The 24575-nt window shown below is 45.1% G+C and overlaps 1 protein-coding gene across 1 annotated transcript in view; it reads right to left on the bottom strand.

Annotated features, from left to right (window-relative positions):
* Positions 1-7973: 7973 nt before the first annotated feature.
* Positions 7974-24575, bottom strand: part of TBC1d7 (TBC1 domain family member 7) — a 34800-nt gene continuing 18198 nt past the window's right edge. Inside the window, exons 5-6 of the mRNA XM_075673271.1 lie at positions 24334-24463; positions 7974-8264 (exon numbers count right to left, since the gene is read on the bottom strand). Of these exons, the coding sequence (XP_075529386.1) occupies positions 8217-8264; positions 24334-24463 (178 nt within the window). The 3' untranslated portion in view covers positions 7974-8216. The remainder of the gene's footprint in view (positions 8265-24333; positions 24464-24575) is intronic.

Genomic DNA, 24575 nt, shown 5'->3' with positions numbered 1-24575 from the left:
CCTTCTAGTGAGTGGTACGGCCACAGCTACGTGGCCATACCACTCACTCACAGAGAGGGCGGCCACTATTCTGCAAGTTTTCTATCACTCGATCGTGCTTTCGGCGTTGTGGGCATTCTAGATCGTATATGATTCAAGTTTCACTTACTTTTGGTGACCTGCTGCCTTACTTATTTGAAGAGACGCTTGAAAGTAACTTGCGATCATCGTATTGTAGTCATCACGCGACACATATTGTTATTTGATCACACTCGGGAACTGGTGAGGCAATCCGAAGCAGGGCTGCTTCCCGTTTAAAAGCCTTTGTGAAAATTACAGCATCTATATTTCACAGGAAAATAAGGGCCAGTAGTTCTGAGAGCTTTGAAAGCGTCGTGTCTCCTGACATCTGTCTATTCAGAACATTGCCGAGATGTTTAGTTAGGATGGGCTCTCTGCAGCAAGCAACATCTGTTACCATGTGGTAGGTGAGCCTCAGCTAAGTGACTGGCCACGGCTGTCTGGTGCCAAGCTATCGGGCAGTGACGAGACGCTCTCCCCATGTCCATAATTATCTGCCAACTTCATTCTCGACACCTTTTATGTGCATTCCCCCTCCTCGTATCCATCACTCCACTCCCCTTCTTAACATTCTTTTCCGTTAGTCACTGTCATACTCTTCAACATTCACCGGTTTGTTGAATGGTGCAGTGGCCGCTAACATTCCTGTATTTATGTTTCTGCACGGACTTTGAGGCCATTATCGTACCTGCCCTCCCACCTGTTTGTTGTGGCAGTTTCTTAGCTTCCCTTAGAGTTACTGTATGTGCTACCGCAGGTAGCAGAGTTGCGCGTCTGTTTTATCACGCCGCTAGCGCCTCTATTGGCAGAACGTCATCACGTGGTAGCCAAGCAACTGTGCATTGCGGTGAAGCAGATGTTCGGGCCAATTTTTGTATTTCCCGACGCCGCCGCTGCAGCGAACGGGATTGACACAAGTTATCGCCAGTCAAATTCAAATCCAATCCGACCGATCTTGCCGTTCGCTGTCCACGTGCGTGCTAGCTGCGTAGCAACAACGCAACATGCGCAGCGCATCTCACGTTTGTTTCGTCGGCCTGCCTCGTGACACCTTACCTGCCTTGTGACACCTTACTGCAGTAATTGTTTTTCTTCCTTTGTAAAACTAGTGAAGGGTGTTCAGGTAAAGACACCTGAACAAACATGTTTTCAGTCAACTGCCTATTGCGTCAAGTGTATATGAGATGAAATTGCTTGACTAACAGCTACGTGCTTTTTGGGCTGTGCTAAAAAATTCAGAGCTGAAATATTAAAAGCTACTGCAAGTCGGGATTTTTTTAAAATAATGGAAGTACGTAGAGTTATACAGAAGATTTAGCTGGAATTACCAGTTTTCTGCATGTCATGCACCACACTGCTTTCACAGAAGTGTCGTAAAAAAGCCAGCTCACATTTTCATGATTATGCACTGCTTGGGTTGTTTCTGAATATGAAAGGTTACTACTAAGTAAAGATATTTAATCTACTACAGCTTATGTGAAGCAGGACGCAAGAGGAATGAATATCGTCATTTAACATATGGTAAGGGCCTAACTGTGTTTTGAATTATTCCCTATGTTGTAGCTATGTCAATCCTGTGAGAAAAACTTTCGCTACACTCCCACAGAAGGCTACTTTTGGAATCCCTGCAGTGAAAAGGCACATAATGAAATCACATTTGCAGGTGTAGCTGATATCCATTGCTTGCTTGTTCATGGATATGTTCCTACACAAGATCTAATGAGGCACCAGAGTCGAAATATCAATGGTTGGTCATTGATTCACCAGTAATATTTTAGACTGGTTACATGTTGAGAGCTATGGCACATAAGCAAGTATGGGCCTCATTATATTTAGTACAGTTCCCTTTGTAAAAGAACACCACTTGATAAAGCTCACTATATCAATATATTTGCACGTGCATACACTAGTGTTTTTGTTTTTTTCTCTGAAATTCACATTGTGATTTTATTGCCAAAAAAAAGAGGTAGTTGCGGCTCGGTGCACTGCACTGCTCTTAGTAGCGTATTTATCTCTGTTGAAACAAAACCTGAGTGCCAAGCAGTATTGAAGCGAAGGAAAGTTATTAAAGTATCTGATTGTTTACCTCAATTACTAAAGTTTGTCCAGTTTTTAATACGCTATGTTATTTCGAACCTTATACTACCTTGTGAAGGAGCTTTTTCGCATGAAACTTTTTGTAGGATTTCCGGAATCTATAAAATAACATCACCATATTCCCTAAGTTTATTCGGTGCGATCTAATCGTTACCGTTGCGGTTCATGAATGCTGCATCTGATCGGCGTATATAGAATACACAATCTATTCTAGATACGCGAGTGCCCATAGGTTATTAGGGCGGAGAAAGTGCACAGGTGAATGCAAGTCCAAAAAAAAAAAGAAATAATATACGCGCTGCATCTTACGCCGCGCGCTAAAAAAGGGCAGCGCCTTTTTCTTCACAATCTAATCCAGTCAGCTGTTTCGATGCGCCTTGTTTGCGATTAGGCGGAAAAGTGGAGCACAAGCGATGCAAAAGTGCCCACGGTCGATCGACGATACGCTAGGCATGTCGCCTGCAAAAACGGAGTGTGGTTTCGCCGCATAGACTTGGTTGCTTCTCAGGCAAGATGGCGGACCTATGCGCAACTCTGCTGCCTACGGTAGCATATACAGTGACTCTAGCTTCCCTGGCCCAGCAGCGCCATCCTTGATATATTTTGCCATGCGCAAATCAGCATTCTTTTAAAGCGAAGCTTTTTTTTTTCTCGAATGTTTGCCAGTGTCAGGGGTGGTTCAGACTGTATATATATGGAAAGAGTGTGGCAGAGAGAAAAGATGCGAGAAACTCGTTTGGACTTTGCACCGCATTGAATATGCACAATGCTCTCTGGAGCTTCCTGTGTGTCGATCGCCACATATTAGCCTCTTGACAGCTGTAATTATCCATGATGCCTCGCAAAACCACTGCAGAAGTTGCTGTGCTTGGCTTTCTTCTATGCCCAAGTCCAGAGGCAAGCTAGATAGGATGGGAGAGAGCAGGGGGGAAAGGAGGCAGAGAATGGGTAGAACTGACGCAGTCGTGAAACGAGTGATTAACAACTTTACAAGTCTTCACTCACAGTTCGCATACAAAGAGGGGGAGGGGGAGGGAAAAGGTGACATGAGAAGGCGAGGAAACGCTACTACTAATAGCCACAACAGCAGTAGTGGGTAAACTGGATAAACTGGTTCTAGGTACGGTGACATGCCAACCCCCTCCTCCCCCTTCGGACTTTCCCTTTCATCCATGTTGCTCTTTCGGAGCTCACCTCCTAAAACTTCCATGGAAAAAGTGGGGGGGTTTGATCCCCCAAACCCTCCCCCTGGCTACGCCAATGCTTCTTATACATAATTCAATTTGCTCGAAAGTTCGATTTCATGCTGCTATGCATCTGGTCGCAAAATGTGCTTGGAGTAAGATGCAAAATTTGCTCCGATTCCAAATGAGCTAGACATGGTAGAACTGAAAGCGTGTCCAGTATTAGCCCTGATGTGACGCAGTAGAATTGCTAGTTGGACAAAACGGTACATCTTTACAGAAAAGTGAAAAATTGGACTATCATGGAGGCATTTTGCATACAGAAGAATGAGCACATATGCATTAGTAAGCCTTCAGTTGTCCTTGACAAAAAAGAGGCTATGTATCCTGATTGCCAATAATGTAAACGTTGTATGTCGCACTTCTCTTTTTTTACCTTTCTTTTGACTTTCTTGCTTTTTGTTTTGTTTCCGGCTCGCATGACACAAGCATGATTTCCTCTAACAGCGCTTGTTCATGTCATCTTCCACTGTCCCTTGTTGTTTGTGCTTTTCACTTTTCTGTAAAGCTAATTTGATGCATTTTAGTCCATGAGCAAAGTACAGAAGCATGATATGGGAATGTGGCCCTTGCAGTCGGGATTTGAACCTGTGACCTCAAGGGTAGAATGCCATAGGCACTGAGATAATGTGACAAGTGCACAATGAACGTAATAAATGTGAAGCATTTCTCCGAGGAAGCTCGTTTTCAAAAGTAAGGAAACCTCACAGTAGTTTTACTGCAGGCAGCGCTGTAACCATTGCTGATCAAAGCTTGTAACTCAGGTGACCTTTCACTACAGCAATTCACGAAGGCATTCTTTTCGCCCTTTTACATTGACGTGAATGCCATCATGCCACTGTTGTTGCTGGAATTGGCCCCTTGGTGTGGTGAACGATGAAGGAAATTAGATGGTTTCTCACAAAATATGGCCCTAGAAAATAAAAAAAAAATCGCATTGAGAGGAGTTCGAAACCTTGACAATCTTCCATTCTTTTAACGTCACATACCTTTCACAATAAGAATGCCTGATGGTATCACTAGAAAAACAGGAATTGTGATGACATCTTTTGATGTCACTAAATGGGACTAGTTGAGAGGTGTCAGATGTGCCGACCTACTATGATCACCTGTGCTTTTAGGTTTTTAAACATTAGGGGCAGTAAAGAGAGCCACCAAATCAGTTTAGATAGATAAAGCAGTCCTTAAAATGTCTTTTCATTCATTTTGCAGTAACAGGTTGATTACTTAAGAAAAACTGAAGCTCAGTATTATACTGCCTGAATTTGCGCTGAAACCACAATGCTCCTGTGTCACTGCTGCCATGGATTTCAAACTATTTTCGCGATAAAACTGTGCACAGTGCAACAAGGATGGATAGAGGATGGATAGAGCGAGAGACGTGCACCACAAGCGCCGACTCGCAACTGAGTTGCGAGTCAGTGCCTGTGGTGCACGTCTCTTGCTCTGTTTGTACTTGTGTCTGTGCACCGTTTCCATTTTCCATCTTTAGCCATAAAAAAGAATAACTAGGTTTGAGCAGATGACACCAAAGTCTATGACGTCACGGTGAGCTAGTTTAGGAACTTCACGGCAATGTTGCCATTCTCGTTTTTCTGTCTTCTCTATCTCACCAAGCCTTGATCCTTTCACAGTAAGGGTTATTATTTTGGTATTATAGAAGGGTAATTTATTCATACAACTCCTTATTTTTCTCTTTACTGTCTCTTAAAATCTTGCTTTGAATTCCTGCACATGAACATCATTTGCCACAGTGACAGCACTGCGCTTTGGTGAAGACTGATTGCAATGACGAGACCTTTGGTGCCTTGACTGGACCAAAGCATCCCAGGAGAGATCACACCTGTGAAGTCACTTGCTTGAGGTGGATTCACGCGTGAACCAAGTCGCCGGACCAGTTCGCAGGCTGATCTTGATGTGTCTCAGCAGCACCAAAATGTGCTATGAACCTTTATCTTACTGCCTTGGCAGCATCATCTTCAGATGACAACACTCTTCCACACTTGGCTATACAGCATTGATGAGCTGTGCATGCTATGTCTTGGAAATTGAACCAACACAGCAATACAGTCCATCGTGTTAGTCTGCATTTAACCCCATAATGGCTGACACATCGAATCAATAGCAGTGTTGAAATGATCCTCGAGTATTAGGGCCTTAAGATAAAGATATAGTTCATGCTGTTTCCTTTTGTAGGCAGTCCCAAGTTCGACAAGTATAAGTGCTTGCAGGAGTCAATAGTGCCATCTATTGCCTCCACCAGTGACTATGAAACTGCCTTAAGTGCTCAGTTCATCAAAAACCCAAGCAACAGCTCCAAATGAGGCAGGTTATACAAAAATGAAAAAAAGGTTATCTTGGCTGGAAATGAACCAAGTTCATCAAGACATTTAGCTTCAGGGCTTCTATCTAAATATACGGGAACGGACAAATAATTTTTCTTGGCAACCACTGTGCCAAATTTGATGGTTTATTGCACTGAAACGAAGCTAAAGTTTAGTGACTGTTGGAAGCAAATGTTTGATTTCAGCCATTGATTTCTTTAATAAAGATTGTTGAAAATCAGAAAATTTCTAGGGGTGGGCAAATATGCATACAAATCGAGTATTGCACCCTAATTACATGTATTCATATTTTAAAATAGACTATTCAATATTTTTGCATATTGAAATTAACCAAATAGTTCGCAACAGGTGACTATCAAAGTGTGGTTACTGTTTTCTGTCAGATAAAGTATCACATGTTATCAGAAGTGAGACAACGACAGAAGTTTTTCGAAGCAATGTAGAAACAAAATCAGTGATGCAAGCTTTGCTTTTCAATATCACTGTGAAGCCTACATGAAAACCGTGACCTTTGCATGTAGCCTCTAATTTAGTGTTCCTTGCAGTCTAGTCATGTATCCAGTTTAACCTTTAACACTAAAAACAGGAGTGTTTTCTTTGTAACGGGCCCTTTTACATGTTTCTACAGCACACAAGTCCTTCAGCAGCTTTACTTTTCCTTTTCTTTTCATTTATCACATATTATATTTCTTTTTCAAGACCACTTATTTTAGTGTTTTGGCAAGCTAGTGATGCAGCAGCCATTCAATCTTGGAAAGCCTGTTTGCGACGAATCTTTAATGATGTTGAGAGGCTATTCGTTCAGTTCTTTTAAAGACAAGTAATGATATTGCATATAAAACTGATTCTTATTGTGCATAGTTTGCAGTCTTGTCTTTTGCTAGCCCATACACGCGTGGTACCTAATAAATATTTCTGCTGTAAATATATGCGTCTGTATTTCACTATTTGATTTGATATTCAATACTTACTAGTTGCATTCGATTTGTATTCAAAAAAGCCTATTTTCGTCTACCTCTGAAAATATCAGGAAATGAAACTATAAAGTTTACAGCTTTGTAACTAGACTATAAAAAATGATGTTTCAATTCTGTAAACTGCATCTGACAGTACATATAAAGTGGACAAAATTGATGTGCTATACACTGCTCTGAAAAATGCCACAGATTATGCGAGTAGGACTTCTGCAAAGCCTTTGTAAACATTGTAACAAGTTCATGTAGCATATAAAGTAATATATCAAATTTGTCAGACCTAGATGGGCTAAAACACAAAGTTTACAGTACTGCAATATTTGTTTTTGATGCAAAATTATGATTTCATAAGCTTCATGCTTCTATTTCTTGAAAGTTTACTGATCTTTGCCAGTTTTTGTAAAAACATTCAGGGTCTAAATGAAAATTCTGCTTCCTACAGTCACTGGAATTTAACTGTATTTAACAAGTACTTGAATAGGTGGCGTTGGAGTTTGCCTCGTGCTAAAGCTTCCTTACTTTAGACAAGGAAAAGTCTTTTTAGTGCGCAAAATGTTAAAGAAAAAATTTGCTGATGACTACAATGCTCTATAATGCAAAATTTTAGTGTGGCTATATACATATTTTCATTTTGTGATTATTGGCTGGCGCAGACAATGTTGACTCATGCGGCACGCTGCAAAATGGAGCAAAGTGTGCTGCAACTGCCTCGCTAATCTGGAGATCACGAGAGCCAGCGCATGGGTGACGCACGGGCACGATGGCACAGACAATGTGCACTACTCTGGCGCCATCTCGTAGCCGTTGTTGCCGCACAACGCTTTTCTTCTCGCACTTTTGCCATACTATTAGGCATACCCTCCTTCACTTTCTGCCTCATGGATCCTCTGCACCCTCCTCTCCACCTTCCTTCTCGTGTATTTCATACCCCACTGCGATCCGCATTCTATTTCATCTTTTGCTGTGCTCGTTCGCTCGGCTACGCCGACACTCGCCGCAGCAACAGGCACTTAAATGATGTGTTCTAAAAAAAAAGAGGCAATAGGACAGAGCGCACAACTGCGCCAATTCAGTTAAAGCTAAAGCTTCAGCTAAGGCTGCCATGCTATTGTCCTAAATTCTGACCAAAGATGGCCAAATATTTTTACTACAACATTCCTCGAAAAAACTGCCGACAATAAGCTGCAGGGGTTAAACGGTTGACTGATGAAGGCCAGTGAAGTGTATGAGCGAGGCATCAACGCACAGACACATTTAATCTCACCGTTTTTAATTCGTTACTGAACCTAACTTGCACAACAAATTCGCGAACACAACCTTTTCACATTCACGCTCTCACATACCTCTGACACACCCACTCAACACCAAGAGTCCACCACGCATTACCACATATATGTACAAAAGCACGCACGCACACTGTTGCTAGAAAGCCCCTCGGCTGCATGGGTCTGTTCACGTCACAAGCAGTCTTAAAGTTCTTGTGTACCACCAGAGTGTCATTCCAGCGCCCTGTTGACCACAGCTTCTGAAGTCTCTTTGGAAATCTAAAACACATGGGGGAAAAAAATGAAAAAAAAAAATTATGGCAGAACTCGTCTCACGATTACTATCAACAGTAATGCAATTAGCATTCAAGCTATCTAGCAATACATCATATATTTGAAGTCATGTTTATTTCACATCTGTAGTGGTCATTCTGGGACTTCCGTTGCTTCGGCTAAATACGACATACTCTGTTATCGTCTCACTGTGGTACTCACTTGCCATGGTCGCCGCCGCCCATGAGAATGGCGGGATGAGACTCTATGACGCCGATGCAGTATTGACGATAGGATGATGAAGAAAGAATGATGTCGATGGAACGACAAAGGTGGTATGAGGATGACGGCATGATGACAATGAGATGAGTATTCATAAATGACGATGATGGTATAATGATGACAGCTTGGCGCCAACATTAGGACAATGGGACGACAAGTTTATGATGACGATTGCGTGAAGATGATGGTATGACAACAAATGGATGATGACGATGGCACAACCACGACGGCATGACGACGACGATATGAAAACAGGTGGATGTCACCGACTGCATTACACAGCTATGACGGCATGAGGATGACAATATGACAATGGGTGCATGATACTGATGGTCTTATGACAATAGCCCAACAATGGCGGCATAATCTTGAATGAGTGATGACAGCTTGGTTACAAAAGAATGGCAAAGAAGAATTGATGTCAGCTGAACTAAAAAGATGGTGCGACGACAATGGTATGACAATGACCGTGCCACAATGATGGCGTGATGATGACGACATGATGAGAATCTGATGCCGATATTAGAATTACAGTCGAGTGTCTGCTATTGCATCACAAAAACGGTATGATAACGCATGCATGACGACAACTATATGATGACGATGACATGACAATGGTATAAGGACAATGAGGTGACAAAGACTGCATAACGCAGCTTTCATGATGACTACGGTGGGACGAAGACGGTATAATGTATGACAAAGATGCTGTGAGCACGATGGCATGACGACAGTCAGATAACAAAGCTGGAATGATGACCATGCAATGACCATGATGGCATCACGACCGCGAGCACAAACCTAGCGGCCCAAGTTGGCAGATAACTTGGGCCAATGTGCCAGTGTAAGAGGCTAGTAGACAAATAGATAGACTCAAAACGCCTGAAGTAGGGAAAGAATGCTATTTGCATGAAAAGAAAAAGATTGACTTCAATGACCACAGTGAAGAGCTAAAATGAGGTATGGTACTGTGATTACAGTTGTGACCAAGTTGCAACAAAGGTGCTGCCTTAGTGCTGGAGAGACACAAACAATGCCAACTCAGAAACAAAAAGAATTTGGCAGTACTCATCTTAGCAACAACACAATACAGCAACACAATTTATTGTCACTGTTGAAGTGATATATGTACGAGGCATGTACTGCAGCGGGACTCCTCTTTTGTGCTTCCCTAAGAATACTCAGCACCCTCTGGTGCCACGGCTGCAAAGCCTGTGCATGTCCACAGAAATGCATGGTGTGCCCGTGTGATTGCTTAGAAACGCATCATGCAACAACCAGGCTCCTCTCTCTTGCTTCTTTCTGGGCATGCTGCGCTGTCTAGTGGCACTGCCGAGAAGTGTGCGCTTGGCTTCCGAGATGAGAAGCGTGGTGTGCCAGTGCCTCTGAACGCTGAGAATTGTTCTCTCGCTTGTTGTACAGCCAGTGGTACATACCCGGTGACCCAAGTTGGCGAGAGTTGGTTCGCTAGAAACGGAGCGTTCTGGGTGGCGACCTGGTGACTTTGTCCACAAGAAATGTCACCAACACTGCTGCCATTCCCCCCCCCCCCCCCCTTTTTTTAAGCAGACGGCGATGCACAAAGTGAAATTTTCAGGTCGGGCCAACTCTCGGTGGCTTATGAACCAAATGTTGTACAGCAGCGTTTGATGCAGTAGGCCACTAGGAGTTGCTCGGAAATCAAACAGAAGCGCAGCGTTTGATAGTGCTTTCGACAGTTGCTAATGCACACTCGTGACACGCCAGTGGGCATTACGGTGACACCCGGAGAACTGGGAAGGCCTATATGCGTAAAACAATTTATTACTAACTTGAGCACTCCATCTTTCCTTGGTGCAACAGTCCAACGGCAGTTACCTTGCTCTTATTTTTGCTGTGACAGCAGGTAAAAGCTTGTAGCCGTTTCTGCTCTGTTCGTCTGCCTGTATGCCAATACTTTTATTTACAATGGCAATTAAATGGACTTTCTAGCTGCACTCGTGGTGCCGGGATAATGTCCCGGTTTCGGTTGATAAAAGAGAATAATAACAATGGCATTTGAAATGTGCAGTGCTATACTCCCTTAACTTCCTGCAACTCGAAGCCTGCCTCGGGTTATGGCGTCCTTGAACACTGTTTCAAGTGCAGTGTCCGAGAGGGAAGTTGAAGTGCTGGAATGGCAGCTACGCACCTGCTGAGCATCGCAGCTCAATGCTGGAGGCACCGAGACAGAAATATGAGCCTGATAAAAGTGAGAACGCCGACAAGATCCAGCATTTCGGGAACTGGAAGTGGATACTCATCATGTCCAGTGGGGGGATGCTGCAGTGCCCATAAGAGCCTTACATTGCGCGATATTCTGATAACCTCACTATCGTTGTCAATGCTTTCCGTTACACTGTTGTTTCATGCTGCTGCTGTTGCTGTCGTGTCATTGTCGTTATTGAGCCACCGCTTCATCTTTCACTTCACTTTCAACCCCTTCTGTGCCGTGCTATTATCGAAAATGCTGAATAATATGACCAAATGATTTTATAGACCCCATTTTCCAACATGTTTTATTTTCGCAGATGTGACACATTCACATCTGCTTGCGCTGCACCATGAATTGTGTGCTGCCATCTACCAAAAGCATGACAAAGCACAGAGAAAAAATTAGGCTCATCATGGAATTGCTAGAAAATGAAAAGTGCCGTTGTTGAGCTGAGCTTGTCCTCGGCTGATTTTACCAGAAACATGTGGACGAATCCAGCTCATCAAAAGCACAGAATGGGTTCAGACCCAGCCACAAGGAACAACTTCCTGTTGGATTTTTGGCATTGGCCAACGTCGGCCAGTTTTCATGCTTTGCTAGCCACTTTGGGTATTACCAGTGCGATCTGGCATGGGCAGACTTCAGCTTGTGTCGTGCGAGCGTCACATTGTTCTTGATGATGCTGGCTAAGGTTGCCTGACGCTGACCAGCGCCAATGCTGAAAATCCAATGGAATCTTGTTCCTTGTGGTTGGGGCTTTAATACTACATTGTGGAGGAAAAACTTCGCCCACCACTACTAGGGAACGAACCCATGTCCCCGCAGTAATGTCTAGTTGAAAGCTGGGTGTCCTAATCACTAGCCTATTGCGCAGATTTGGCAACATGAAATTTATGGAAAGCATTGTTTGCCATGCACACTCTTGGTAGTGGTGGTGCCTGCGCACATACTTGTGAGGCCACAGCAATCAATACTGTTGCAAGCGAAGGTAACATGCCGCAGTGTTGACAAACAAGGCCTGCAGCTGTGGTGACAGATGTGCTTGTCAGGGCAAGGACAGGGTGCCTTAACCTTCCAACATGGTTATCCCCAAGACCAAGGTGATTGAATCTCCTTCCGCATTGACAATGACAGCCTTCAGTCGGTGCAGTAGCCAGTGTGTTAAGTACTAAAGCGCCTTACTGAGCACCAGAAGGCCTTTCCCAGATGACCATGGCTGCCACTGAGCTGGTGACAAAGTCCACAGGCACGAGACTTTATGGAGCAAACTTCAAAGCTCACCAAAAACCAGCCAGCTGACAACACCTATCTATAGTGACTATAAAAAGCTCTTTCGATGTGTGCTCATGGTGGTGTAAGCACCTTTAATATGCCTCATACATTGCCACGAGATCCAACTGTGCCACCAATATTCCAGCCTCTACCGAACATTTAGCTGACACACTAACCTGGCAACGAATAGTTGCTATAACCATATTACCGTATTTACTCGTATAATGATTGCACTTCTTTGTCAAAAAAATTGATGCAAATTCAGGGGTGCGATTATTGCGCAGGGTAAATTTCCCATGAAAAGAAACATTTTCTTTTTTTTTCATCCTGCATTTGCTGTGGGATGACAAGCAGGCGGCTGCCGCTGTCAGTGCGGGACACCAAAACAAAAATGGCAGCTGGCGGAACGGCCAGAAGGCGATTAATTTTCTTCTCGTGAGTACATTACGTGCATTGAAACAGTTTCTTCTGTGTCAGTAATGAATAATATCGTTAAAGGGACCCTGAAACAATTTTGACAATTTACTACAAACATACTGAGTCGTTAGAGTAGGTCCTTCTGATCATTAATTGACACATCTAAGTGCTCTACGTAAAGAGTGTCATTTACTATAAGGTTTTAAAAATGCACATCGCTAACAATCACAGCACACTGCTCGGCGCAATTTTAAGTCACCCCTACCCATATGACGGAAATCGCCCATACGACATCAGTGGGGCGAGCTATCCGATTTGCTGACCAGGGCGCATGATCAATAATTTTTCCAAGTTTTTGGTAAATAAATGATGTTTGTAATAGTGGGAATGTTAGTTTTTGTAAAAAGAAAGTAACATAAAGAGAATGCACAATAACAACTTTTCAGTACACTTAAGCACTTCCGGCACCTAGCAAGTGTCGTCTGCTTGTGTTACAACGTGCTCTGTTTTTGACGAGAGCTCCACAGTCAGTGTCGGTCTGTCTTTTCGCGAGCGCTACGATTTGACTTTGTTGCGTTGTGGACTGCAAACGTAGCGACTGGCAATATGTCAAGCTGCGCCATCGTGTCCTTCTGCAAGCCAGTAGACGAGCGCATTGGACAGCCGCTATCCGATGGGCACCAGGATTTGCGCGATTGCGGCCGTCACTTTACACCGGAAGGTTACTAACGCAAGAGCGTTTCGCGAGTCCGGTATTAGGGTAAGCACAAGAGAACAGGGCCTGGCCGTGTCCCCTTGCGTGTCGTTTCAGGGGACGAACAGAAGCGCAAATGTGAATGATCCGTACGGTGCAGCCACCTGGTGGCATAGAGCTCAACCACACACAGTAGCAGTAACAGTAGTAAGATCTTGATGAGGGCTAGTTGGTTCATACTTAGAACTGAGGTGACTGATGTGCGCATGCCTATGCTGAAGAAGGTATAAATGTCCAGTGAATTTCAAATAAACTTCCAGTTGGCAGTCAGCGCTTGTCTGTGGTATTTGTTTCCTTGTGTCCTCGTCTTTTTCGCGCTGTTTCACCTCAGTTCTTAGCAGTAACAAAATGTATTCTTCTTTGCTGCTGGTGTAAATTTTTCACAGGAGTGTAATCGTTAACACTTTGTTTTTGTAAATGTTTAAAATGTTTTACACTTGGTTAGAGCAATATTAGCTCTTTCTTTGGCTGGTTAAGCTCTGTGCTAACGGGTGGCTGGACCATGGAGACCGATCAGGCAGCTCACGTACGTCTACGCTAAAGTTCCTTCATCAGCTTCAGTTTATGCCTTCACCATTCCGTCGAAACGTTCTGCTAGTGTGTGATTACCGAAATGCCAGACACGTTTGCCACTACGACAGAATGCTCGCAACACACGCTTCTTCGATAGCTTTCGCTTGGGGTTTACGGCCAAGCCGCTAGCGGAGACGTTTCGCGCGGGGCGGGCTCCAAAACAACCGGAAGTGGACTATATGACGTCACATCGTGACGCAGAACCAGTGAAGGCAGAGTTTAGTCCCGATCGCTTGGTGAATGAGTTGAGGAGGAAAAGCATGGCTAGGGAGGAGGGTAACTTTTAATTGCTTGTAGCTCCATTAATACGTAACGCTTCACTTAAATTGTGGTGTGAATGTTCTACTTAAGCTGTACCCTACACGTCTACAAAATTTGTCCGAACTGTTTCAGGGGCCCTTTAATATCGGCAAGTTTGCGACAGTAACGTAGCCATGTCCACTTTGATGAGACAGAAACAGAGATGGGTGCGCCTAGCTGCCAGTGACATAGAAACACATGGGGGTTATGCTGCGGAAACTACGGCATTTGTCTTCACTACTATCCTAATATGGCATGTGTCCGCTAAGGGCGGGCGAATATCTTAGCTGCGTTACAAGTATCGGCATATGAATAGGGTACACTTCTAATGTATCAGTGTAAACGTGGCCACTATCGTGGCCACTATGTTGTTGTTGTTGACCAAAACCATTATGAAGCCTATAAATAATAAGGCCGAGGCTGTAGCTTTTTTTTTTCATGGAAGTGCGGAAAGTGATGAAAGGAATGAAATGGGGCATCTGCTTAAGAATATTGGGTGCATGCAGACCGCTTGGTATGTCTTCAAGAGTTGTTCGCGTAGCATTCGACAGATGGTAAGCGCCATCATCATTAGCTAGACTTGGCACACGACATATTGCTGCGGCAAGTTGGAGGTGCGATCATTACAGGGAAAGAAAAAAAAAATTGAATTTTGACGACAAAATCCAGGGGTGCGATCATTATGCGAGTGCGATCATTATACGAGCAAATACAGTATTAAGACACCAGTAATCAATGCACAAGCAGATCTTTTCCATTTAAAAGAACCACTGGAGAGGCCCATGGACTATGTGATGGTCAGTTGATGTCTTATTGTAGTACAGTAAAACCTTGTTAAACCGTACCCACTTGAACAGTAGTTTCGTTTAAATGTAGTAAAGTCAAATCCCCGACTCAGCTGCCATTGAACATAATGCCTTTTGTATCTGCATAAACAGTACCAGCTTATTGTGTACGTATCGGTTAACACATAGTGTTTCCACTTTTTGTCGTGCAAGTGCGGCGGTACGTTGTCATTGCAATCACGACGGTAGGTTGGCCCGGCAGGACAACCAACCTCAGAGATCAGAACGGCCTCCAAGTGCAAACGCAGAGGGCACTTGGAAGAGTGAAGTCACATCAAAATCATTTCAGCGTCGTGCCAGAGAGCATTGTGGCTTCTGTTGCGGCGTCGTGCAAGCTAACACTCGTGTCATGCCGAAGCTCGGACAAAACCAAGCGCTCAGCACAGAAGAAAAATTGGACATCATTAGTGCTATCGAACATGGCAGGAAGAAGTTGGTGCTGGCATGTGAGAGGGACCTGCCATTGACTATGGTGTGTGTGGCATTTGGAATGCAGCGGAGAAGTTGCTTGTGAGTGCTGCTGCAACTGCGAAAAGTTATTGGCTACATCGTTCGACTTTTCGAGGTTCCACTTTTTGCCATTGTTGGCTTTGTTATTACCGAAGTGTTGCCTAACAACAGTGGTGAGGACGACACAGAAAGCGACAGCACGGGTAATTCAGGCCCAACAGTGGCAGAAGCTGCGCGTTACGTCAGCCTCATGCGAGTGTTTGCTGAGAAGAGGGGGCTGGCAGAAATGCTGGCTCACAGCTTAAGTGAACTTGAGGCCGCTGTTGTTACTGCTAGACTGCCGTGGCATCAGATGAAAATAACGGACTTTTGTCGTGCAAAGTGAATAAATACTGCATGTTTTTTGCCCTTTCATTGCATTCTCTCAGAGTGCCGTTTTTGACAGCCAAGTGGGTGATCTTGTGATATTTCGGTCAAGCAGTACTACCGTTTAGTACACACTTTTTCCGAGCTCCGGTCAACTACGGTTTAACGAGGTTTCACGGTATGTCGTCGACCTGCTCTGTAATGCAGCGTTTTGTCGCGGAAACACAGTATGGTCATTGACACAGAGGTAAGTTAGAGCCGCTGTCGATGCAGTGACAAACAATTTGTGGCAAAGGGCAGGCTGGGCAACATTGAAAGAATTACAGAACTGGCACTGCAGATGGAGAAGCTCAGAGCAATGAAGAGTAGAAAGTCCGTCGGCAATAGATGAATGAAGATATGTTAGCTGAGGATGAGAAAGATTGAGGGCGCTCAGTGCATCGAGGTTGGCTGTCGACATCTCATTATGGATGTTGAATATGTCTGAGAGATGAATGGGTTGCGTGCATCCAACACAGTCACCTCAGCTCGATGGAAAAAGGAAGGGTATTGGCGACAAAGAGGGTGCTGAAACTTGTTGAAATGGTTAGGGTCGCATAAGGCATAAGAAGAGCGTCCCGAGTCAGAAAAAGGTTTGACAGCTCAAAGAATATGACTTTGTCGGAAAGGACGCTGCAGAGTATGGGTAGAAGAGCGGACACGGTTGGACGAATGCCCATGTATTCCTTGATGACGAGTTTGCCTAGACTGACGGGTGTTGTTGAAGGGCTTGTCACAAAGCAAGAAGAGGTCAAGATCAGCATGGGCGCAGTCAATTACGGCATTGTTATGCGAGAGAAAGTCCGAGCCAAATATGACATTCTGAGAGCAGTATGCAAGGACGATGAAGTCCTTGCATACTGCTGATGATCTAGGGAATCTAGGGAATCACATCTAGGGAACGATCTAGGGAATGCGCTTAATGATGACACAGGCAGTACAAGTGGCTAGAGGCTGAACGGGTTCTCTATTTGCTGAGCGCAAGAAAAGTCCACTAAGAGGCGTCACTTTTTGGAGGATACAGCAAAGGCGTGCGGCAATAACGGAAACAGCAGCGACAGTGTCTACAAGAGCATGTGTACAGGCACTTTCCACAAAAACTTCAACGTTCGACGGAAAAGGGTGAGGACTTTGGTGTTTCAACAGCAGCGCAGTTCTTGCCTCCTGAACTGTGGCAGCCAGTTTCCCTCTTCTCGAGGGGCAGAACAACGATGCAATGGAGACAAAGAGTGGTGACGTAGCAAAGCTGAGCAAGAGGACAAAGATGGTGGATGGTCACTTAGGGACATACTAGATTGCAAGTCTGAAGAGCCGTAGCGTAAACGAGGTCAGTCAACGAAGTGGGTTGGATGACGAGCATCCCAAAATGTTTGCATGCGGTGTTGACCGCAGTGTCTGGTGACGTGGCCGGGGCCGCCACATGCAAAACAGATGGCTATCATGCATACACCAAGGATTCGAGGCAATGATGGGACGATGCCAAGCAACAGGCAGAAAAGGGCTGTTGCGGTGACGAGACCATGCCAAGCAATAGGCGTAGATAGGGCTGTTGTAGGCAACACTTGGTAAAACGACAAGTAGCTTTGTAATCAGTGCCATGTCTCTGCTTCAGCATAACTCAGGGGCACGCCAACAGGCTGTTGCTGGATGGGCACCGATGCCCATCGATGGGCACAGTCATGGAGGCATTACGGAATCAGGGTGTAGATGAGCCATATGTAAAAATACTGGAAGATATCTATAGCGGCTCCACAGCCACCGTAGTCCTCCACAAAGAAAGCAACAAAATCTCAATAAAGAAAGGCGTCAGGCAGGGAGATACGATATCTCCAATGCTATTCACAGCGTGTTTACAGGAGGTATTCAGAGACCTGGATTGGGAAGAATTGGGGATAAAAGTTAATGGAGAATACCTTAGTAACTTGCGGTTCGCTGATGATATTGCCTTGCTTAGTAACTCAGGGGACCAATTGCAATGCATGCTCACTGACCTGGAGAGGCAAAGCAGAAGAGTGGGTCTAAAGATTAATATGCAGAAAACTAAAGTAGTGCTTAACAGTCTCGGGAGAGAACAGCAGTTTACGATAGGCAGCGAGGCACTGGAAGTCGTACGGGAATACATCTACTTAGGGCAGGTAGTGACGGCGGATCCGGATCATGAGACGGAAATAATCAGAAGAATAAGAATGGGCTGGAGTGCGTTTGGCAGGCATTCCCAAATCATGAACAGCAGGTTGCCGTTATCCCTCAAGAGAAAAGTATATAATAGCTGTGTCTTACCAGTACTCACCTACGGGGCAGAAACCTGGAGGCTTACGAAAAGGGTTCTACTCAAATTGAGGACGACACAACGAGCTATGGAAAGAAGAATGATAGGTGTAACGTTAAGGGATAAGAAAAGAGCAGATTGGGTGAGGGAACAAACGCGAGTTAATGACATCTTAGTTGAAATCAAGAAAAAGAAATGGGCATGGGCAGGACATGTAATGAGGAGGGAAGATAACCGATGGTCATTAAGGGTTACGGACTGGATCCCAAGGGAAGGGAAGCGTAGCAGGGGGCGGCAGAAAGTTAGGTGGGCGGATGAGATTAAGAAGTTTGCAGGGACGGCATGGCCACAATTAGTACATGACCGGGGTTGTTGGAGAAGTATGGGAGAGGCCTTTGCCCTGCAGTGGGCGTAACCAGGCTGATGATGATGATCTACTCCTGAACTGTGAGATGGAGCATAGGAGCCAATGAAGTGGGCTGCTGCGGTTGCGGTTCCGGATGCTGAGTGATGATGGACACAAGAGATAGCTGACGAGCCACGTCATCATGCACAAATGTTTTGATTAGTGTGAAAAACGATGAGTGGTCAGGGATGAATGCCAGCCCTGTGAGTGGCTTATTGCACTGGTAAGGATATCGGGCCAAAGCTCACTGCTTCCACAACTCTTCATAATTCTGGCACAGCATTACCACTTCAGGCACATAGAGAGGGGACATTGTGAGAAGCATCTGAAAGACGGCATTGTCGATACCCTTCATTATGTGCTGCATTTTAGCAGCCTTTGTCATTGAAGCGTTGACATGCTTGCACAGGTTGACGATGTCCTTGATATAACTCATAAAAGTCCCACTGGGATGTTGCGGCGGAGCGTACAAATGTTTGGTGTGCAACTTCTAGATGACTGAGTGGCTGAAGACATCCAAGAACAATGCCTTGAAAGTGGACCAGGTCTGAAAGTCCATTCTGTGGTTTTTACACCACAAGTTTGCCACGTCCAAGAGGTAAAAGATGACGTTACTCAACTTTGTGGTGTCATTTTATCAATTGTGTGTGCTCACCGTCTCGTACCATACGAGCCAATCCTCAACGTCATGGCTGTCTTTGCCACTGAATACAGCAGGGTCTCTTTGGCGAAGTGCGTCGGAGCAAAGGATGGCCGGGGGACGAGCCGGCTGGCATGGTCGCCTGCCTGTAGCATGCAGGATTGGAGTTCCAGGGTGCAGGCATTGTGGAGACCTCTGCAACTTCGCACTTGAAATGAGGTTTATTGGACGTGGGCCATGGATCCAGAAAGCTCTGCAGAGAAGGGCACTGGCTCAGGTCTAGCACTGTCTTGCACACTGCGTTGGTGATCCTGCTTGTGCCTGGGCTGTCCTCCTCCTGTTCATTACATTATATAGAAATATTTATGTATAATGTAAAGGAGGGAAGCAGACAAGGGGCTGTTCTGCCGAAGGCATGGTTTACTTTTCCTTCTCTCTCTCCTCTTTCTTCATTCTCAGCAACGCTTTGTGCTTTGCATCATAATAAATATTGACATGGGCACTTATATTTATCGGGCGACCACGTTTCGCCGCCTAACAAATCTTATTGCACAGCACGAGACGCGCCTGCATGTATCCGAAGTTTCTGGAAAGTTATCGATGCTTCTATCCGCTGTCTGTTGTCGCCGAACCTTGAGCTATCTGATTTCACCGCGTGACGCGAATGGTGTAGAACTTTGTGGAAAGCACGCGGATCCCAACAATTAGTCTGGAACATTCGATGACTACTGTATGAAAGCCGACGCGCTGGACCCGCTGATCAGATTTTCGCCGATCGCCGACTGTGTTCGCCGCTCTCGTTGTGCTTTAAGTGTAGCCTGTTTTGTGGGCACAGGTTCGCCCAATAAAACCTAGTTTTGCCTTTCACAGTATTGCTACTGTGTTCTTTGACGTCACAACCACGTGACAATATGTTTTGCAGTAAGAAATCTTAAATATACAGTATGTATATCTGCCTTGCTTCTGATTTCCAACGTTTCAACGTAAGGCCACAAAAAAGAATTATGCAGGTTTAGTGGTACTACTATTAGCCACACTGATGCCCCTGCTATGTGGGACACCTGTGGCTCTGGAAAAGTGAGAACAGGTATGCAAAAGGAGTGTTCCTTTGGACCCCCGCTCCAAGTGCCTGGATCATTTCATTCTGCATTCTTTAGGCTCTTGAAGCAATGGTAACACAATGGGAACACAGCAGGCGCGACCACAATGCTCCACCTACTAAGTGTCATCGTGTTGTGCAGTTCAAATTTGATTTTGTACGTTTATGCAGACGCCACTATACATAGTATGCACGTGACGTCACATCCGCTGCTGTCGTCTGCTTCCGCCATCTTGGGGTACCTTACCAACAGGTGCGCGCATAGGCCTATAGGTTCTCCAAGATGGCGCTGCTGTAAACCAGAAGTCGCGGAGTATCATTGAATGACGTACGTGCATACTATGTATTTCCAATTTTGGCACCTACGATGTGCAAAATGTTAGCCAAACGCAGCTGTCCTCAGCGAGCTGTAGTACTAGCAGTGCACTCAGACAGTGGACGCATTGCAGCACCCCACGGTGGCTGCGGTATCAATATGCTGTCTTGCAGACTGCAGCTACGTGCAATTGCAGAGCGTAGATGCAGTATTTGCTTTTTGCACGGCGGGGATGGAGCGCCCGTTCGAGCTCGTATGCTCCAGCCTGGCTGTGCTACTTGGTGCGGACTGGCTTTGGCCTGCACAAGCTTGACCAGCGGATAGTAGCCACATTGAAGCATTTTGGAGCACTATCCACATGTAGCGAAGTCTGCCAAGGCGTCTAACCAGGAGCGGCCTGGAGTGAGCGTGCGCTGCCAAGCGTGCGTGTGGTCTCACCTTAAGTTTCGCGTGGTTATAGGCTAGTTGAGTGTTCAAAACTAGTCGAAATTAGCAAGACCCGACAACTATGACACCGATAAGCAGGGTGGCCAAAGTTTAATCCCTACGCGGGCGACCGTGGCCCATCGTGAGCAGACGATAGCCCGCTTCTTCTGGAAGTACGTAATCATTATTGAAATTCGAAAGCACATTTTTGCTTACTCCAGCCTGTTTATCAAACTTTGTCAATAAATATACACAGAAGCTATAGGATGAAGTGCACTGATCCAAACACCCTGCTTGATTGACGTCAGCTATCGGCTAATGGCAGCTGCGTATGGGCACCTGCTATATTATGAAATAAAGCGTCCAGGAAAGAGTGAGAGGCAGGCTTTTGTGGCAAAGAGCGCTCAAGAGAAATGTGACCTTGCACTCCACTTGTGAGCTCAACACAATGCGCACGACTGCAAAACCTGGCTGAGATGTTCACAGCAGCGTATGTTATCCATGGACTGTGTTTTTTCACCAAGCCCCAGTCTTCCTTTCATCTGGTGCATGGCATTTATCTCAGAAGAGTTCTGACGAAAATGTTTGACAGTGTGCCAAAAATGTGTCGATCCAGCTGATCGAGTTCCTATGGCCAGGTAAGAAGTTCAATGGTTAGCATGCTCGACTTCCATTGCAATGCACATGGCTTGGTTCGCGTGGGTTCAAATCCCAGAGGAGGAGGTAGTTGTGGCGAAGCCTTATTTTTTTTTCACACTGTAGCAATGGCGAAGCTGGAAATGGTGAGGTGACCTAACGATGACAACAGCGGTAGCCATCAGCGTAATGAAATGGATGGACAGAATGACTAGGCAACCACAATTTTCTCGGTATTCTCGCGGCATTCTCAGTCAACTGGTTTCCGAGATACGATCACTTTTGCCAGATTTTGCACAACTTGGCACCGGAGGCAGCGCAACAATGCATGCAGCGGCATTTCTCCAGCGTATGCTGCCGCATGCATCCGGTGCCGAGCGCGAAAGTGATTGTATCTTGTATACCCGAAGGCAACTGGATCAAGATTACGACATCCTTCCAAAAATATATGTGCGGCACCGAAACTGCACCCAATGCCTGTTATGTGGCACCAAAACCTGCGTTCCTGAAGCAAGGGATGTTTATTCCCGGATGATCGCTCAATCACTGCCCAGTGTGCTGTGTTGTGACCGCCATCACAAGCGCCATAAACAATTCCGTGTCGATGGGACGTGGATTTGCTTGTCTTTACTGCATTTGTCTCGCTGAGGTGCACACTACACACTGTACTAGGTGAGCAAAAACCGTCGTCACATGTCGTTAGCAACATACATGCTGCTTCAAATGGGCGATCAACAAACAAGATGGTGGCCATGATGCGTTCCCAGTGCACACACTCGCTACTGCCGCTTGGTTGTTTTTGTAAACAAAAATGGTGGCGCCCAAGCAAGTGTAATGTGGTATGTGGTATTTTACACAAGTTTAATGCAAAGCAATCGCAGTTGAGCATATTTTGGAGCCTGCTAGCCTTGCGCGAGTAGGCAATATGCGGGCTTACGCTCCAGTAAATTTCGTTGGTGTGGGATTGTAGTCCCGCGACATTTCGTTGTCAAGTACGACATGCATGGAATCCTATGGGCATTCGGGGGGGAATACGAAAATATTTTGTCGTCATGAGAATTTCATTGTTGCAAAATTTCATTATCGTGGGTTTCGACTGTATTTGGTATTCACCCAGCCCTAATACAAGGTCATTCAAGAAGAGTACTTGCGACTGAAGTGCCATGCACAAGGCTAAAGAGACTGCACTGTTTCAAAAAGGCAGAAATCCACAAAAAATTCTAAATAAAAGATGTGCAAAAAGAAAAGAACACTAGGAGATTTCGGACTCAAGTCACAGCACAAATCCAAAACCTTGAAGTGTAGTAGCTGTGAATATGCCCAAAGCTCCACACTTACAAACGATTCCAGATGCCAAATTATAGGATTTTACAGTGTATCAAGGAGCACTACATAGCATTTCATAACAAAAATAATATAAATGGCACTACACAGAGCAACACACAGCACTTCATAACAGAACATAGCAAAGGAAGGCATGCAAACAATCCATGGCATCATAATAAGCACCGCAACTCATTGTGCATGGTGCACCAAATTAGAAGGCTTTTGTACGCCGTTTTTGGGCACATAACTAAACAATTCAATTCAATCAAGACTGCAATTTTTTTTTTTTTTACAAAATGCATGTGATTTTATGCACTGTGTCAGTGTCACTTTTGATGCAAATTGGAAGGCTATTCTATATTTTTGTTTGACAAAGCAGCAGCTTGCATCGGCCTCAGGGGCTCTGGACCCTGTGACACCCTGGATGCTGGCACTGTTCGACCGTGGCCAGCGTCCCGCAGCTGAGCCTGTGGCTTAACAAGGCGTGCTGCCTCCGGAATGCAACAGTGAGCAACTCAACACCATGTTGCTCAATGCTTTGGCCATTGCAATGACCTGTGTGCGAGTGACCCTTGGTTATTATCAAGGATGGCATTCGCTCATCAGCACCTGCCACTGAATTGAGACCACCAGCCTCTACAACGGAACTTAGGGAAAATAAAGCTTGTACGTATTTGCCAAGATTGTACAGTAGTATACAAACATGCAACTGCTATGCCAGTGCAGTCACATTTGTCACGAAAACACCTTTGCTATATCTGATGTTCATTGCATGCTTATATTTGAGGAAAGAAATATAACATTTACTTCAAAATATCTGACAACTGTCTGGAACTATTCTCATTCATAAAGACAGCTTATAGTTCTTAAGGACACCCATGTAGCACCTCGATGCTGTCTACGCGATATGTTGCATACGTACAATTTTACATTTTTGTGTCATAAACAGGTACTTCTGTGTGAGTGGCATACAATTATCAGATACCTTGAGAATATATAGCACAACGTTTTCAAAATTTTTTTATTTACAGCTTTTCTTTTGGTGACAACATCTGTCTGTTGTCTAAATAATGCATAGCTTCTGAATTTGCTGAAACGCTGTATTGAGTTATATACTGTGTACGTTACTGACTGAAAGGCTGGTGAGGTTTGCCAAGCAGTTCTACGACACAGCTTTTCTCTTGCCATCTCCAGTTTGCGTATAAACTGGAAGTAAACTTGATTGCTTTATTAAGACAGCTTCTCTGTGTTCATTGGCCTACTGCTTGTGTGTCCAAAAACCTTGGCCCACACAGCCCTTTCCCACCACAGTGGTCTTGAGGAAAGGAAGCTTTCAGAATTTGGCCCGAGGGGTTGCTCTGGCCCCTTTACCACGTCACGCGTGTGCACACATGTGCCTGATGAAAGAAAGCACAGAGCTCCTCACCTTGCTCAACAGTGTAAGTACATCGGCCGTGACGGTAGCACTGAGCAGGGCTGCTCTCAGGGACATGAGCAGGAGAGCCGCAACGTCGGGCAGGATCTTGGTTGAGCCGCCGATCACCTTGTCCCATATCCTGCAACACACCCATCGTAGCTGTGTCACAGCAGCCGTCCGGTGTTCAAAGTGGGGTTATTTGTTGGCTGGTTGACCCTCATACAACTTTGTACTTTGGAAGCTCCTGCTAT

This window comes from Dermacentor variabilis, chromosome 10 (genome assembly GCF_050947875.1).
Source record: "Dermacentor variabilis isolate Ectoservices chromosome 10, ASM5094787v1, whole genome shotgun sequence".
NCBI classification, from domain to species: domain Eukaryota; kingdom Metazoa; phylum Arthropoda; class Arachnida; order Ixodida; family Ixodidae; genus Dermacentor; species Dermacentor variabilis.
Note: the sequence above shows the minus strand (reverse complement) of the source record. Positions and strands in the feature narration are given on the sequence as shown.